This window comes from Drosophila elegans, unplaced genomic scaffold, assembly GCF_018152505.1.
Source record: "Drosophila elegans isolate 14027-0461.03 unplaced genomic scaffold, ASM1815250v1 contig_208, whole genome shotgun sequence".
NCBI lineage: Eukaryota > Metazoa > Arthropoda > Insecta > Diptera > Drosophilidae > Drosophila > Drosophila elegans.
In genome coordinates, this window is record NW_024545578.1 from 15,076,673 (window position 1) to 15,094,581 (window position 17,909).

Below are 17,909 nucleotides of genomic sequence, written 5' to 3' on the forward strand. Positions count from 1 at the left end.
AGCTCCTATCGATGTTCGGCAGAGATTATCGATGTATCCGTCTCTAACGATATTTTCTTGCCACTGTTAACTCCTCACTTTCATTCTGTTAACTTTTCTGCTAACATTTCGCTGTTAGTTCGTCGTTTCGCTAACATTTCACTGCAAAACCCAAACCCACCACAAGCACGCTAGAGGTGAGGAAATGTCGATATCAACATCGATGTTTTCAATAAGTCGGTCTTATCGATGTTTGGCAGAGATTGAGTATCCGTCTATAACGATATTTTCGTGCCACTGTTAAGTTTTCGCACACTTAGCCTGGTTCCACTCCATATTGATGTTTCCCACCTCTAGTGGCGAGACGTTGCTACTTTTGGAGTAAGTCCCCGCTACATGTGGAGGGGAAATTCGCTAATGTCCCAATATCCCAGAAAACATCCCATTGGAACGGTTGGGACATTCAACTGATGAGAAATACTTGGAAATTGACCGTTTCTTTTACCATTAGCACCCAACATATAAACGTTATTATTAAAAAAATATGTGTAAATCAAGTTGAAATTTATGTTTTATGCCAAGCTCAATCTGTTTGAAATAAGATAAGACCGACATAAAACACATTTAATAATATGCAAGTATATAGGTATTTATTTATACGTAAAAGTAAGTTTTAAAATATTTTTTATACAAAAAATAGGGGTTTTACTTATATTTTTGTGTTCCATTTGAAACCACCTTGGGACTTAAGTTTTGCATCCTTGGGATTTGTGAGAATAGTTATAAAAACATTTGTTGGAAAACATAATAGTACTCATCGGATCGCCTAATTGTTCAGTTGTTTTGGGAAAAATTGCTTCTCGGTCAATTTGTCACAATACGAATAAAAATACTCAACAGCTTTAACGCACTATAAAATGTATCGTAAATACGCATCAATCAACTAACACACACGACTAATTCAATTACCATATCGTAAGATATCACAACAGTATGCCAGATATTCCTAAAGCACGAGAATGAGGTACTATACTGGGAGGGGATGAGATAAGGATAAGAAACGATAGCCGAACCAAAAGGGAAATCAAAAGAAAACAAAACGAAAATATCCATTGGCGATACGCTTTATTTTTCGCTTGAAAATATATCTAGAAATGTATATTTTCGATTCTTTGTACCAACAACTTAGGAGCTAGGCATCGTAATAGTAAACTAAAATTATGCTCTTAAAATGCAACTGAAATTGTAAATGAATAAAGTTGGTAACTGCAAACAAATTAAATTCATAGCAACATCTCGTCGTGTTTCTCCATTTCGTCGTATCTCTATGTACATCATGCAGATATTAGAATTAAGAAATGCACAAATAATTGGAATGCATAAACAAAAGGCAATATGAATAAACGCGGCGGAGGAAGACACTTTCAATGCGATGGATGAACAATGAACAATGAACTAAATATGGCAAAAATAAGATTATTTAACATAAGTTCTAGATGTGTAATTAATATTGGAAGAGCTTTGGAAACAAATCGGTGGAAGAAGGTCGAAGCGAACCAAATCGTGTTTGCGTTAACAATTTACTCGCTTTTCTTTTTTTTTTAAGTTTAACATGAAATTAAATGCATTTAATAAATATAGGTGTGCGTGTGTTTAATGTATGTATGTGTGTGTGTGTGTGTTTGTGTATATATGCAAAATGGAAGTAAATTTGTTCTTAACAATGCTTTTTGTTTGTATTCTACAATTTGCCGAATACGTATCGTGTGTTTAACATTAGCTGTATGACAGTTATATAAGGTAAATATACATGTAGATGTATGTTTTTTTTTTGCTTCTTGCTTTTCGCAGTTTTTGTTTGTTTGTTGTATATAGCGTTCACATTTTGTTAGAATTATTTGCTTCTTGTTTGTGTCGCCTCTAAGCAACAGTTAGCCTAGCTTAGATAGTTTTTTAGAAATTTTCGCTACGCCTAAAATAACTGGTATAATGTAGTTTTTATTACACATGTACATATAGCGGGATATGTACGCGTGTTTCTGCTATTTACATCGTTTCATTTCGCTACTCATCATTCATTACGCTGGGTACTCAACTTAGGCTAGGCTTTAAAAAATCTTAGCAATTTTGGAGTTTTTAGTAGTTTAGGCTTACAAAGTAATCAGTTTTCAGTGGTTCTCTGCCCTCTTTGCGCTCACAAGAGTAGAAATGCTCCTTTCTATTGGGTGTTTTCTTTGCGTGTATAAATAATGTTAGCACATACAAAAAATAAATAGGCTTATAAATATTTCGATTTCGATTTCTTGTTTTCATCTTGTTGTTGTTGTTGCTGTTGTAGGCGGTACCGTAAAAATCTGGTGTATAAAAATCTGTTAATTAAAAAACTTAATCTAGACCTTTACAACGTTAAACTCGTTAAAAATTATACAAAAAAAAAGAGCCTAGAAATAAGCACATAAAACTGTTTGTACAGCAGCGTCTCCTGGTTGGTCGCTCCCTTCTCCTCGGTATCCAAGCTGCCACTACGATGCGTATCCCGCTTCACCTGGTCGTGATGATGGCCCGCGGCAAGGCGAATACGCACAGCCTTGAACGCTAATAAATCGGTGGCGCCGGCTGCGACGACGAGGTGGTGCTGGGCGGTGCGGCCACCACACTGGAGGTCGTCGACGATGGACTGGAGGACGAGGCATTGCCGCAGTTGTTGTTGTTCAAGTTGTTATTGTGGCGCTGCAGCTGGTGGCTGCGCAGCGGCTGAAACATCGACTGTTGCTGCTGCATCGGCTGGTTATGTTGTTGCTGCTGCTGCTGCTGTTGTTGTTGCTGCTGCAGCTGCTGTTGCTGCTGCTGGAACTGCAATCTCTGCTGCTGATGCTGCAGGTTGTGCAGATAGTAGGCGTTCATGTTGCTCGTAGCTGGCTGATAGGGATACGCTCGTACATTCTGCATCTGCGGCAGCACTGGCTGCGGCTGGAACTGCTGCAGTTGCTGTTGCTGTTGCTGCTGCTGCTGCTGCTGTTGGTGCTGCTGCTGCTGGTGGTGCTGCTGATTCAGCTGGCCGGCGGCTCGCATCATGTGCCAATAGTTGTCGTCACCAATCGGAGCCTGTCTGCTGCCATACTTGAGTTGCCGCGTTATGCCCTGCTTGTAGTCCCGATGATCGCGATCGATGGCGTACGCCTTCTCCCTCAGCTTCTCGATCGTTCGCTTGAACTCCGCAAAGGCCTGCGGTGAATGCTTCTGCAGATCGGTGGCCAGCGGGACCAGGGGATTGTGCTGCTGGTGCTGCGTCTGCGGCAAGTGCTGGTGGTAGGTGAGCGGATCCAGCAGCGACTCCAGCACACTCATGTTGGACATGATCAGCGTGTGGATGCGCTGCAGGTCGAGCGGTGGATCCAGGGCAGTCACCAAATCCATCTGGAAGTAGTCCATCTCCTTGTCCGAAACGTTCTTACAGCCCGGCGAATTCTCGTCCGAGCGGCCGCAACAGCTGTAGAATCCACTGACGAAGGCCGAGGGATGGAAGTACTGCATCCGGATGGAGTTCATCAGACAGATCTTGTGCAGCAGGTCGAACCACTCGCGCTCCTCCACGCAGTTCGTTGTCTGCACAATCAGCGAGCGATCGTTGTGCACAATCTGTGGGAGAAGAGGGCGAAAGTAACTCTTAGTCACCTCGTCTTTTTGCAATTAACATAAATTCTGTGCGCGGCGGCAAATTGCAATTGCAATTGTAAAACAATCGCGCCCAAGTGAAATCGCTGGCTGAGACAATTCCCACATCTTGGCTGAGATAAAAAGCGTTACGCCAAGAAATCGCACCCACGATGACGAAGACGATTCTCTTCTGCGTCGGCTGCAGATAGGTTTCTTCTAGGTTTCGAAATTTCCCCCTTTGTCTCACTACCTCGAATGGCAATAACAATAGCGTACGCAAAGCAAAGCGCTTCTCTGTCGGCTTATCTGCATAATAACGCTAATTATTTTTAATTGCCGCAACTTGTCATTTGCCACACAAAACTCTCTGAGTGATTAGTGAAAGTTTCTCGGGCAAACTGAGTGTTCAGTTTTCACTATCGCAGAGGATGGGCCCGCTGCTGCCACCGATGGATGGCTAGGCCATCGATTAGCAGCCACTGTCATACGCCCACACAGCCACATGTCCCAGCTATGAGTCTGCTGCTGGCAGTGATGGCAGTTTTTCAGAGGTAAAATTAATGAATGAGAACAGCAGAAGAGCCAATTATATAAACCTAAAGCCAGCTTTTTTCATTAAATTACAAAAAAAAACCAAAAAGGCATAATAAGGTTAAGCTGTATGATTTAAATAAACTGTATATAGACAATATTATCTGTTGTTGTATAAAATAAGGAACAGCTTTTAAGGTTTGAAGATTCAAATTAGTGATTTCAGTTTTATAACTTCAAGCTCCATAATAATTATTAAAAAATTAAGATACCATTTTTGTTTTATTTTAAATTAAAAATATTAATTTTAAATAAAATATATTTTCAGTCCATTGGTTTCTATTAATTATTCAAAACTATTTTTTGTTGAAATCTAATTACAAATAAATATCGAAGACCTTTTTATTAAAGGGACAAAAATATATAGCTCAGACTATCTTTTAATTTTAGAGCTTGCAAGCGATCAACAATAAGCTAAACTTACATCACTGCCCGGAGGTGTGTGGGCTTTGGCTGCCTATTTATAGATGTGGCGTGGATCGCACGTTTCCGGCACACTGCTCGTGTGCACTATTCGCTGCAACAAGCCGGGCACCGCATGCAAATGCCCAGTTGAAATCGAGGGGGGAAAGGTACTCACCTTAAAGCAGTTCTGCATCTTGAAGCTCTTGTCCTTCAGCTGCTCCACGCTGGCGATCTCCTGGAGCGGTATATCACAGATGGGTTGTTTGCCCTTCGACTTGGCGTAGCTCAGCGTGTGGGTGGTGAGGCGGAAGTAGCGCTGCTTGAACTGCCGGCCGAAGCGCTTCCGGGATGTGGGGTACTTGGTCATCAGGCTGCCGGGAAGGAGAGCAAAGGAAGCGGGGTCTTAGCAACTGCCCTTTCGGGATCTCGCACTCAGATCTCTGTCCTTGTCACAGACGCACTTATGCGCAACCGCAACAAAAACAGACTTAATTGTTCAACAAATTACAAGCAATTTTCTCTTACCCCTCGCTAGACGTTAGTATAGATTTAATGTGTGATGAATAAGTGTGATTTTTGTGTGATGGGATGGTGATGGTGATGGTGATGGTGATTGTGATGGTGATTGTGATGGTGTGTTGGGCGTGATGGATTGATTTTGATTTATTATTTTGTGTTTTATTTTTTGTTTTTTGTTTTGTAAAAGCAGCGCGCGGAAAAGAAGAGAAAGACAAAGAAAGTTTCGGTATTAGAATAAAACACGAAGCGTAATTAATCAAATGTCTTGGGTGGGAGGATATGCCAAATCTATAGAATAGGGTATATAGAGGGAGCATTGCACAGTCCACCAAACGATATTCTCTAGAGGCTACAGGGGGTACGGGGGGCGGGGCGGAGGAAGCAACCACCAGTGAGCAGGCAACTTACCCCTCTTTAAGTAATACTGGTTCCAGTGGCGTGGCCGCCGCCGCCGGATGAACGCTGCTGCTCGCCTGGCTGGGCGTCGAGATCACCTCCAGGAAGTGCTTCACCGCCTCCACGTGCTGCTCCGTGCAGAACTTCTTGTACAGCTGGACGGTGAACTCCTCCTTGCAGGTCTGCTGCGACGAGCGGGAGCTGACCAAGTTACCCAGCGATTGGATCGTCTTGGAGATCAGGGTCAGCGTGCGACTCGTCTGGGCATCCTGTTAAGGAAATTAAGAAAAATTAAGTATAATATAAATTATAAGGAAAATCATTTTATTCCTAAGGTTCAATAGCTTATAGTTTACAGATAGTTAGCACTTACCAGTCGCTCGGTGGTCAGATCAAAGAGCTTCGGCCCCAGGATGGCTGGAGCAAAGAAGCGCAGGAAAATGAAGCCGGACACCACGGAGTAGCGCACCTCTCGATTGCTGGGAAAATGCTTTCCCGCACACTCGCGCAGGTCATGGAAGATCTGGCACAGCACCTTGGGACAGCGATCGGCACTCTTTGTGATCGCCTCGAACACCCGCTCCACATAGTCCTGCAGGTTGTGCAGATTCGTGTCCACCGCCGAGCGATCCTTTATCTTGCTGGGATCGATCTCGCACGGTTTCTTTTCGGCCACGATCTGCGACAGAACGGGGCGCAGGGTCTGATGAAGGTAGTGCAGGCCAGACAGCCGCATCGCCTCGTCCATCATCTTGGAGACCAGGGTGTTGCCCCGAAAGATGGTGGTGGGATCCGTGAGGTGGGAGATCTCGTGGTCCGCCAGCGCCTTGATGATCGGCGCAATGCGCTCCGTGTGCGTGAACAGGCGCACCAGCGGCTGGGCCACCTCCGTCTTGCCCGAGACCAGCTCGCCCAGGATCGATACGGCCGACACGGTGATGGGTCGCTGGTCCACCGACTCCAGGAGCAGGTTCAACAGATCATCGTACGTGGCCAGCGGGAAGACATGATCGGCGGTGTAGTTCAGGTTCAAGCGCAGCGATCCAATTGTCGAGTCCACGCTCAATCTCGTTCCCGGCGGCGTGGCACACGACCGTGGGGTGGCATTTAGCGAGCGACAACTGTGCGTCATGGAGCGGGGTTGCAGATAATACCAGGCCGATGGCGGTACCGCCTGCTGCTCCTGCTTGTTGAGCATTGGCAGTCGCACTTCGCCGAGGAACACCTTATCGGACATGGCCCCATGTGCATCGTGCCAAATGCTCACCACAATCTCCACCAGATCCGCCCCGCCCAGGGGATATATAGCGTAGCCCTTGTTGGCGGATGATTCCAGGGAGCCGGCACTCTTATTACTCCCAGTGGTGTTGGTGCTGCCCGCATCCGCATCGATGTGGAGATCAAAGTACATGGCCTCGTCGAACTCCGGGTCCACGGTCTTCTTGCGCTGCTTGGTGCGTCTGGTCACCTGCTGCTTGTTGCTGTAGTGGGCGGTGCAGACCACAAAGGGATCACAGGTGCCCTGCTTCTTGGCCAGATCCACGCAAGCGGGCACTTTGATTGTCACGCCCACGTGTCTCGCATGTGACTTCCAATTGGCCAGCTGATCCGATGATGTGGATGTGGTATTGATGGTCGCAATATGCTGTGTCTGCGCTGGCGGATGCACGTGGCCAAACAGACCGGCGGCTCGGGTCTTTAGCCTCATGGCCGCCGATGATGAAGCGGCCGCAGCCACTGCCGCACGCTGAATGTTGCTCAGTTCGCTGTTCTCCTTGTAATCATTCAGATGCGCCCGCTGCTGGTGGCTGTGATGGCTGTGGTGGTTGTCGTGGTGTGGCAAGCCCAGTTCGATGCTGTCCGAAAGCGACAGGGTCTGCTGGGCCTCCACAAATGCCACCTCCACATTGGCCATGCCCTGGACCTCGGAGTCTTGGTCCACTGGCCTCAGCGAGAACCAATGATCCTTGTGATTGTACATGTGCAGCTCCTCCCGCTTGATCGCTATCTTGCCAATGGGCTTGTCCTGCTTCATGTCCCTATCCCACAGGTAGATGGAAAGGTAGCGGAAGCGACGCGGGATCTTGAACTGGTGCTCCTCGCCGAAGAACGGCGTCAGTGTGCGTTCGATGGTGGGTGTGCGGCAGATCTCCTCCTGGTCCAAGGCAATTGTGCAGTAGACATCGCGAGTGCCCTGTGTGCTGCAGCTGGTGTTGGCCGCATTGCGACTGCTCAGATTCTTTGCCTCGCCTGGAAACAATCAGAAATATGGGTAAATTAGTACAAACCACTTTGGTAATAGAGGTAAACATTTTATTTCGAAATGGGACGAGTATAACTCTTCTGCTTTTTATTATTCACAATTTATCAGGCTTAACAAAGAAACAATGTACAATAACTGTGGTATTGTACATTGTTTAAGATTACGGTCTTCGTTCAAGGTGAAAAACATTAACATTAGATTAAGTGATTATCATGAGTGGACTTTTAGCAATCTTTGGTTCAGAAAAAAAAAAAGTTAAATAAGGAATGGAACTATGCTATTTATAGTTTAGAAAACGGAAAACTAAAAGTCATATTAGAAAACGTAAAATAAAAGTTGGCCTAAACGCATACTTTCTCCCAACCGGAAAGACTGTTAGCAGCTATTACTGAATAATTAGCATAAATTAATATAATAGTATCCTCCTTTTGGTATCAAATACTATCTGGCCTTGACACCTGCTGCTGTAAAGGCTTTAAAAAAAAAGAGGCAAAATCGCATTACACTACATATTCCAGCGGGTTCTTTTGATTTCCGAAAACAGCCAGCGGACGTGACTTCCTGTGCGAGTGCGTCGTCGATACCTATATATTGTATTGTGCACCGATGGATCGGTCGTTCGCAATCTATTATGGATGCTCCGCCACCTGGGGCACAACAAATACAAATACAAATACAGTAAAACAACGACACAACAAGGGGGGCAGCAGGCACACAACACACAACAGCACATTCGCAATGGCTGGCGCTTGGCTAGACTGTGTAAACGTTAATAATAAGCGGCAGGCCTTGATAAGCGCAAAAGGGTGAAGGCGCTGCTGCCCACAAGGCAAGTGTACTATAAACTTGCTCAATGGAAGAAATTAGCGGCAGTCGAGCGGAAATATAATAAGTGCACGCACACTCCAGCAGCTGTACGTGTGTGTGCTCTATCTGTGTGTCTACGCCGGCATTTGTATCTGTTTGTGTGTGTGGCAAATTTGGCCCGCTTTTTACAGTCGAACTTCCATGACTAGCACCTCATAAACAGCATTAAAAAATCATTCAAGTTCCCTGGAGTTCATACATTTAAAAATCTTTAAAAATAAATGTGTTTAAAAATCAAAATCCATGGTTGGAATTTGTAATGACAAAAATCTTATTCGCAATATATGTAAACGATGTATTTAAAAGCTGTACAGACATTTATTTTTTTTTTTCAAAGATATATCCTAACAATTTAAACTGATCATTTTAAAGTCATACAACATTTTTTCTTGTATAAACAGGATTAATAACTACGCTTCTGGCAATTGAAAAAAATACAGAAATCTTAGTTTAACTCTTGTAAAGGATTTCCTGTCATAATAAGTTACTTAAAATTGCGGAGCACAATTAGAAGTTAAGGAAGTAAGTCAGAGCAATGGAAGTTTGACTGTAGGTAAAGTTTGTTTTTCATTGAGACTCGCCTGCCCCGCCCCCGTTTCCGCCCCTGTTGACACAGCTGGGCGGTGAGCTATGTGCACTATGTGTGCTAGAGGTGAGCTATAGCTATCACCTCGCAACTATCAATGGGGTTATACGTTCAGTATCTGTGTGTTGTTGGCGAAACAACGCCACTTTTCACAATCACAATCGCATGCTCTCACACTCTCGCTGTGCGTTTGTCGTAGAAACAAGAAACTTGCGATAACAAAGACATTTGTTTTCCTTTCCCTACATGTGTGATTTTTCTTTCATGAATGAAAAACCCCGCAAACAGAAGCACATTTTATATGCAAAGTTAAGTAAAGTAAAGCAAAGCAATCGGGCAAGGCAATGCCACAAAACAAATACAAAACGGCAAATGACAAAAAACAAGAGGTTTTTGTTTTCTTTTTTTTTTTTTTTTTTTTTTTTGAGGAGAAAAGCAAAACAGTAAATTTCATTCATAAAAAAATAGTGGTAGTGAATGTAGGAGAGAAAGAGGAAGAGGTATTGGGGGAAACCCAGCACAAAAAAATGTTGAAATTTTTGCGTTTCTGTGACGTTTATAATTTATTTATGTGTGTTTTTTATTGCTTTGCCTTGTCATTGGCTGCCCCACTGAATGTTTTTATTACTCGTTTCGATTCGTTTGGTTTTCGTTTTTGTATACCCTTACAGAGGGTTATTTTATTTTGGACTCAGTTTAAACTATGATTAAGCTCGTTTTGAATTGTTTAACTATATATGATTAATGAATTTTGACCAATTTGACCATATATATGAAATATTTGACCAATTTAATAGCTTTATGGGTATTAAAACTTCGGCTTGACCAACTTTTTTTTTTTTTTTTGTAGACCTCCATGCAAAACAGACAAACAATCAAAGTTTTCTAAACTTAATGAGGAATTTTTGCGGATATTGCTTACTCATCGACCAAATGAAAGAGCGATAGATAAGGGGAATTGCAAAACGAATTCCATGGTATTGAACGAGCCCCCACAACAAATTGTGAAAGAACATTCTATCAAATCTGCTTAGATATGGAATAAATGTGTATTCCGTGAACCTATCGGTCGTAGACCGTACGACATCCGACCTTCAGATGCATTGAGAAACACCACCGCACAGTCGCAGCGATGGAAATATGGTGTGCATATATCATCTTACATATGCCAAACACGATAAACGGAACCAGAGCTCGATGAACTGAGCAAATCCAGAAGGTTTATGCATGGATAAAGTCAAGCGGAAGTTGGCTCATCTTTTTTTTTTTTTTTTTTGGGTTGGAGGAGCATTTTGGAATTTTTTTTGCACTACCCTGAGAACGGAAGTGGTACGATTTCTTTTGGTTACAAGAACATATTTATGAAAAATCGAATATTTACCCTAGGATTTTTAAAAACTCAACCGGAAATTAAGATCATATTTTCATGCTAATAAAATTTGAACTCATAAATTTATATTAAAAATTTATGACATTTTTGACAGCACAGGAAAACATAAAAAATACAAATTTTGCAAGACAATGATTAAATTTGTTTTCTGTCATATCGTTGAGATTACTACATGTATCATCTCTAAGAATGCGGGAATTTTGCAACTTCTATGAATGGGTATTACCAAGAGGAAGTTTACTCACAGATTTTTTTAGCATTGTCATAATAATAACGGTCATCATTTTTAAAATTCCAAAGCAAATTAGTCAAAAAACATTAAATATTTTTAATTTATCAGTGAACAAACAGGATTTAATAGAAAAATGTATCAGTGTATGAGCAGTCATTAGTTTATCATTTGTGGTATGCAAACTCATGTTTTTAACGTTTCTGTTGCACGAAAAGTGAGCAAAGATTTCTAAGGTTGATATGCGTTAAATACTTTTTTAAATGGAAATATTATCCCAATATCGAACATTGTTTACCCAAACTAAGATGGGTAATCCGACAATTAACCAGATCGCTGAAACCCGCATAAATATCCCTATGCAAACACCATAATAAACATGCGGCATATTTCTTTCAACGTTCTCTGGGGTCCCCAAAAATAGAATCATCCTGCCATGTGGCACATGGTTATGTTCCGAAGCCCAAAAACGAAAATCAAAAACATCTAAAGTCAGTACCGCTGGAAATTGCTTCTCCTCCGCAGCATTGACATTTGCCTTGGGGATGCGAGTGGGGGGAAAATTACAACACGATCTCATTTCCACACCCATGATTATTGGGTCGGGGCATGGTCTCATTAAATGTCTGAAATTTCCATGATTTCCTTCGCAGACGGAAAATTAAATTTAAAGACTTTGTAAGTAGATTTCCTTTTCGTTCCCTTTTCGCTTTTCTGCACAATATGCAAATTGATTCAGTGCAGCATGAAACGCGCGCGAATTAATGAGGCGATTACTCCGTGAGTGCTGCAAAAAAAAAAAAGAAATAAAGTAAAGAAGGAAGCAGACAAGCAGACAGCGCTGTAATAAATTCTAAAAAAGGCAAATGAAACAAAAACCAGCCAGCAGAAGCAGACATTTATGCAAAGGAACGGAAATAGAGATAAATTCTTGTGTTTTTTTTTTCAGCTGCTTCGCCAGCGGAAGGGAGATTTACACAGACAGATCTTTGTGTCTGTCTGGCTGTTTGTTTAAACGCCAGCTTCCTGCGGCCAAAATGATTGCTGCGTACACTTTTGGCGGAAAGGTGGGAAAAAGCCCTTGGCTTTTGTTGCATTTCTCTGCACTGTGCTCTATAGCACTTGTGAGTTACATATATCCCTTTAAGTGCACTTCCTTTTCCGCTGCCACTTCCTTTGGCCATTAAACCAGAAAGGGATCTCCTAACGTGTTGCACAATTAGCCAGCTTGTGGAGCAAAACAGGTTGGTTAGCATCAGCCTAACCACTCCCTTCCCTTCTCCATCACACAGAAAAACTAGATTAATTCGGAACTGATACTTTGAATGCATAAGTTTACATAAATTCAATCTAAAGAAAATACTTTCTTCATGCCATTCTTATTTAAAAATAATACAATTCTTTTATATTACATACTCTATTCAGTGAATTTTGTTTATTTAAAGAAAAATACAACCTGAAACCAGTTTCTTGGCATCGTTTTCCCTTCTCCCCTTTATTTGTCAGTACGTGCTGATCGATTTCCGGTCTGATTACGCTTCTCATGATCATCTCACAATCTTCTCCTGTTGTGGCCAATTTTGTTTGGCTTCTGCGTTATGCATGTTTATTGGCTTTTCACCAACGTCATCGATCTGGACTTTGTTTATGAACAATTTTCGCTGTATATAAGTGTGTTGTAAACACCCTATACAGTATCTTTTGTGTCGATATCAGAGTCCTGATGATTAATTCCCAATTGGATTGTCAGTCCTCTCGTCAGTCCAAATTTTCACCCCATCAATGCTTTCTTTGGCTTAAATTTTCGTGTTGCCAATTTACCTTTTTGGCACTATTAACCTTCAATTGCACACATCACTCAATGTGAGCGACGCGAACGCACGACTTCCATTTCGAAATGGCCAAATTGGGCAGACGCCTATTACTACAACAAAAATTCAACTACAAACGCCGCTCATTAGAGGCGAGTCAACTGGCGACAACACAAAAACTCGCCTGACTTTGTGCCATAAAAATTTAATAATGATAAATACACTTTGTAAGGCGCCCACACAATTTGGCAGGCGGCAGCGAAGCAACGATCAAAATTGGCCTTGGCCAAAAGCGGTTTTCTATGAGGCGATATGTGGAATATATGAGCCAAGGATCAGCGCTTGACAACGTTTGTGGGAACGAACCACGTTATGCAATTAAAGCGAAGTCTATATTATTAGGAAATCAAGTAGAGTATTTTTAACCATCAATAGTTGGCTGCATTTTATGTAAACATTAATTCTGAAGACAAGATTTTTTAATTGTAATAATGTTAAATCATTGAAAGTCAATAACAACAAAAAATGTTAACAATAAGAAAACACATTATTCAACTGAATAGAAGGTTACATTAATATAAGTACATACGAGGGACACTTAACCAACATTATTCCACGTGGTGATGACTAGCCCCTACCTAAAACTCTTCAACTCGCGTGGTTTAGGCGCATCTAACGACTCCCTATTTTCCCATTAAAAACTTGTCCCCAGCCTTAAACAATTCTTGGCCCCTGACATTTCCGCTGTTGTGTTACCTTTGAGAAACTACCACACAAACCACAATAAACGACACTTGAAACGAGCCAGCGAAGCGCACAAAATGTGGCTCAAAATGAATAACACAGCCCGAAAAAGTGAAATAAAAACAGAATTCATTTTAATTACAAATTACAAGAGGCTGATTGTGAGATGGAACCGAGAAGCCCCAAAGAAGCGCCACAATAAAAACAGTGAACCAGCGTGAAGTTCAAAGCCTTGGGAGGTGGAGACCCGAACGACAACTGACCGGGGGGTTCCACAGATGCCTCTGACCCCGGCTAAAGTCAACAACATCAAAGTAAATGCGAGGAGGTCAAGCGTTAAGTCATAAAAAGGGCCCCTTAAAAAAAGGGAGGAGAAAAGGGGAAATGCCAGTATGTATAACATTATAATATGCTGCTGCCTCACTGTGGAAAGCCAGAGATAAATGTTAATCATCGCAGGCAGAGTCATCAACGTCATCGCTGTCATTGCGATTGTGATTCCCATTTTCCCTACTCGTACACAGAAAAAAATTGTATTTTTGTATGAATACAGCTTTTGGAAGTTTAAGAAACAATAATTGATGAGGAGGAATATGTACAATGTACAATTAGTTTGAGAATATATATTGGTAATGCAATCTTAGTAGAACCATATTATCTTTTTCCCAAAATTACCCTAATATTTATACTACCTAAATATACTTTCTGAGGAAAAAAGGCATATTTACTGCATCATAACCAAAAAAAGGCTGTCTGGTTTAATACATGTCTTTAAATATTGATCATTCAGTACCATTTCCAAAACAATCTCATTTCTTTCTGTGCCTGAACACCACAAGAAGGCCGATCTCGACCTGAATAAAAAGTATTTCAGAATGCGCTAATTACATAAAAACGCTGGTTCCTTGAAAGCGGCAAACAAAGTTGTTGGGACAAACCTCGCTTGGCCAAGAAGCCGCCGGCCTTTAGGCTAATTAACATTGCTCCCTGCCATATTTTCAAATGAAAATATTCCACTTTAATTGTGGCTCAAGCTGAAAAATATATGTATTAGAAAAATGATTTAAAGACACGACCCGAGAACTAATTGTCAACATCGCTTTGGCTTCCACAGAGAACCAGCTAGAAAAGTTCCAAGCGATCTTTGGCTCGTTCAATTGCAACCAGTTTTGGCCTGGTCGAGTGGAGAGGGCAGTGAGGAGGAAACTTGGCCACAACCTGGAGAACAAGACAACACAACCGGCTTTTAATTAATTACCTTTTTTGGCCAAACTATTTATTGTTGTTACAGAACTAAACAGAACAGAACAGAACAGAGCCGAGTCCATGTTAACTAGTTATCTCTGTTCTGGGTCTTCAAGTTCAACGAAATCTCAATTGCGTGTGGTCTAAATTGTGAGTAATTCCCCAGTAGTTGTCATTGATATTCAGTGGGGAGATCGGTAGTGAGTCATACACCCACACTCCTCTCTCTCTCCCTCTATCTATTTTTCTCGTAGAAAACGAAATTTAGGTTATGCGCTAAACATTTTAATTAAGTGGAAAAGTATTACGCCAATTTCGGTCGGGCGGAGGTTTCGTGTAGAAATCGCAACGACCAACAAAATGGAAAGCTTCCAACAATAGCAACAAAAGCGAAACTCTGTGTGTAATTGAAACTGAGCACGATGTGGAAGTATTATTATTAAGCATGCAAAGCATAATGAAGTGGAAATATGAAACTTGGGAGAAGAATGCAGTGAGTATAGCGTGTATACATATATCGCTATAAGGCGGATGGGAACGGAACGGATTGGTTGAGGGTAAAAAGGTGACACAGCTAATGTGCTATAATGATGCGATAATCAATGCTGATTATAGGAAATGAATAACTTTCATTCTACACTCATCAGAAAACGTGATTCCATCAATGAAAGAGAAAGGAAAATCCATAAATAGAGGTTAATTAATGTTTTTTAAAATCTTAACATAATAAAGTATAAATTAATTATTCAAAAAAATTCAGTAGGACTGTAAAACAATTGTTTCAAATAAAATTATAGATTTTGTAAATATAGTTTATGGAGAACTAAGTCGATAATATTAACTTATGTATCTTTCACACAATCACCAAGGGAAATGAGGTTAAAATTCAGCCGCAAAGGCAAAAGGATGAAATGGAGGTAAAAAGGTGACAGTTAATTTGCCATAACGACCCGATAACCGAAGGAAGTGCATATCTTTCGTACTTCAATCATTACAGAAACGTGTTTTAATTCATTTTTAACCAACATTGTGCCATCCTTTTCGCAGAACCCAAAAGGGCGAAAAGGGGTTAAGGTGCCGACGGCTGAGGGGCAGAAAGGAAGCGGAGAGAGAATGGAGGGAGCCCAGAGGAGACTCCGACAAAGACAGGGGCGCATGCGAAAACAATTGAAGCATGCAAAAAGCAGCTGGAAAGGGGCTAAGAGAAAAAAAGAAGAAAGGCAAGAAAAAAGCAAGAGTTTTATGTCTGAAGAAAAAGAACACAAAACCGCATCACACGAAGGGAAACTCTGCCGATGGGAAACGGAAATCAAAGACGGCTACAATGTTGTTGCTGCTGCAACTTTGCATATAATTTACGTTGCGAGCGTAGCAAAAGCTGCTTATGAGTTGCGAGATTGAAATTGTAAGGCAGAAATAAAAATAAATGCGTGTGCAGGTGTGAAATTGAGATCACGGCAACCTTTTTTTTCCCCCGCCTGTGGTTTTTCATAATTCTGTTTTACGTTTTTCACGAAAATCTCGAAACAACAACAGGAAATGTAAACCACCAAAAACAACCGCAAGTTTTGAGACTCTCTTTCGGTCTCTTTCGCTTTCCAGAATGAAATAGATGTCATTCATTCATTTGACCTTTTGCCAATATATAGTGGGCCATTAATCGATGCTGCTCCTTTCGTTTGTTGCTATAATCATTCATAAAACAGACACCTTCGTATTGAGAAAAGTACACCGAATTCGAAAATTCCATTCATGAAAAAACCCACACATTGTTGCTGGGATCTCTCGCATGTGCGCTGGTGTGTGTGTGTGAGCATGCGCTGGAGCGTCACACATACATGTATGATTTTCGATTCATTCACAAAAAGGGGCGCATTCAAAACGGCGGGGGCCCTGGTGGGAGGGGTAAAATAAATTGAATGTCGTAGCGTTCAGCCTGGTCACCCATTGCCTTTCCAGCAGCAGCAACAACAAATGCATTTGCTGCTGCACCAAAAAAAACATTAGGGAAAAAACAGGAGAAACACACACACAAACACAGGGGAGTAACACGGCAGTGCGAGTAAGATAGCATGTTTATACACTTCAATACAAAATGCATTTCTAGAACTAAAACACATTTGTTTGCTTAATTAAAATCATTCACTGCTTTTGAATCTCAGAACTAGGATTTGCCACTTGATTAAACACTCTAATTGACAGTTATTTTCGCTTTTGCCCGTTTTTAATGTTGTTTTCTGCATGGAGAGACTCCGCGGGGCGACGGGCGACGCTGTCAACATTCCATCACACTTTGCACTAGGAAAAACCCTCGTTTCGCGGCGAATTTCATTAAACTTTCATGTCCCGCTGGTTCTACTACATTTAGGTCGTGTTTTTAAACGGCTTCGCACTCATTTTACATACCAATTTTCACTTTTAATTGCTCTTCAATGCGCACTTCGCGTGTATCGGCCATTTTGTTGTTGTTGCTGCTTGGCTCGACGGCGACGAGCGAGTCAATAGCGCCGTCTCGCTCGTCGTTCATATAGCGCTTCTTCTTCAGCAGCATTGTGCGCCCGTTTTCATAGCAGACAGCTTTGTGTCGGCCACTGACGACTTGCAGCACGCGATTGGAAATTGAGTTTTCCCGGTTTAATGAAATTATGTAGGGAGTATTTTTACACAAGGAATTTCTTTATAAAAGGTTTATTAAATGCTTAGTTGATTTTTTATTTCAACACGAGGCGTAACGTTGCAGTTTTCTATGAGCTTTGTTAACGGGAATATGAGTCGATTTGCCGCTCACGAAATGCACTTTTCCTGTTGCTTCGGTTCGGCTGCACAAATAATTAGTTGTCACTTCAAACGTTTTTGTCACGAACTAAAACCGTCAGGATGTTTGAAATATTGGAATATTTGCGGTTTCCGTTCGTCCTTCTACTATGTATCCGAGTTTACTCGCTTCGCGAAGTTTTACGCGTCCGCGGAACAACCTTTCGGAATGGTAATCAAAGCTAGAGTGACCATAGACTGGAATATGGATCAGTCAGATTAGTGTGGCAGCGTAGTGTGGCAGCGAAAATATTTTTTTTTAAATTTAAAATTCTTTATTAAAATTAGTCTGTATGTGGAGCTGATATAAAACAATTCGACACATTATATTTAACTATACACGTTGAATATTATCGCGATATTTAATAAGATTTATACTAAAATCCTGCAGTCTCAAGTTCGATAATTTACTA

The 17,909-nt window shown here is 41.6% G+C and overlaps 1 protein-coding gene across 2 annotated transcripts; it reads right to left on the minus strand.

Moving 5' to 3' along the window:
• Positions 1 to 1,087: 1,087 nt before the first annotated feature.
• Positions 1,088 to 17,693, minus strand: LOC108150240 (GTPase-activating protein). Of its 2 annotated transcripts, XM_017278301.2 has the most exons (6): positions 17,089 to 17,693; positions 5,921 to 7,797; positions 5,560 to 5,816; positions 5,158 to 5,163; positions 4,808 to 5,003; positions 1,088 to 3,618 (listed from the first exon to the last, which is right to left on the minus strand). In XM_017278301.2, the coding sequence occupies exons 1-6, from the start codon at positions 17,231 to 17,233 to the stop codon at positions 2,575 to 2,577; spliced, it is 3,525 nt and encodes a 1,174-aa protein (XP_017133790.1). In that variant the 5' UTR covers positions 17,234 to 17,693; the 3' UTR covers positions 1,088 to 2,574. The 2 variants fall into 2 exon arrangements, with proteins under 2 accessions (XP_017133790.1, XP_017133791.1); XM_017278302.2 differs by lacking the exon at positions 5,158 to 5,163.
• Positions 17,694 to 17,909: the final 216 nt, after the last annotated feature.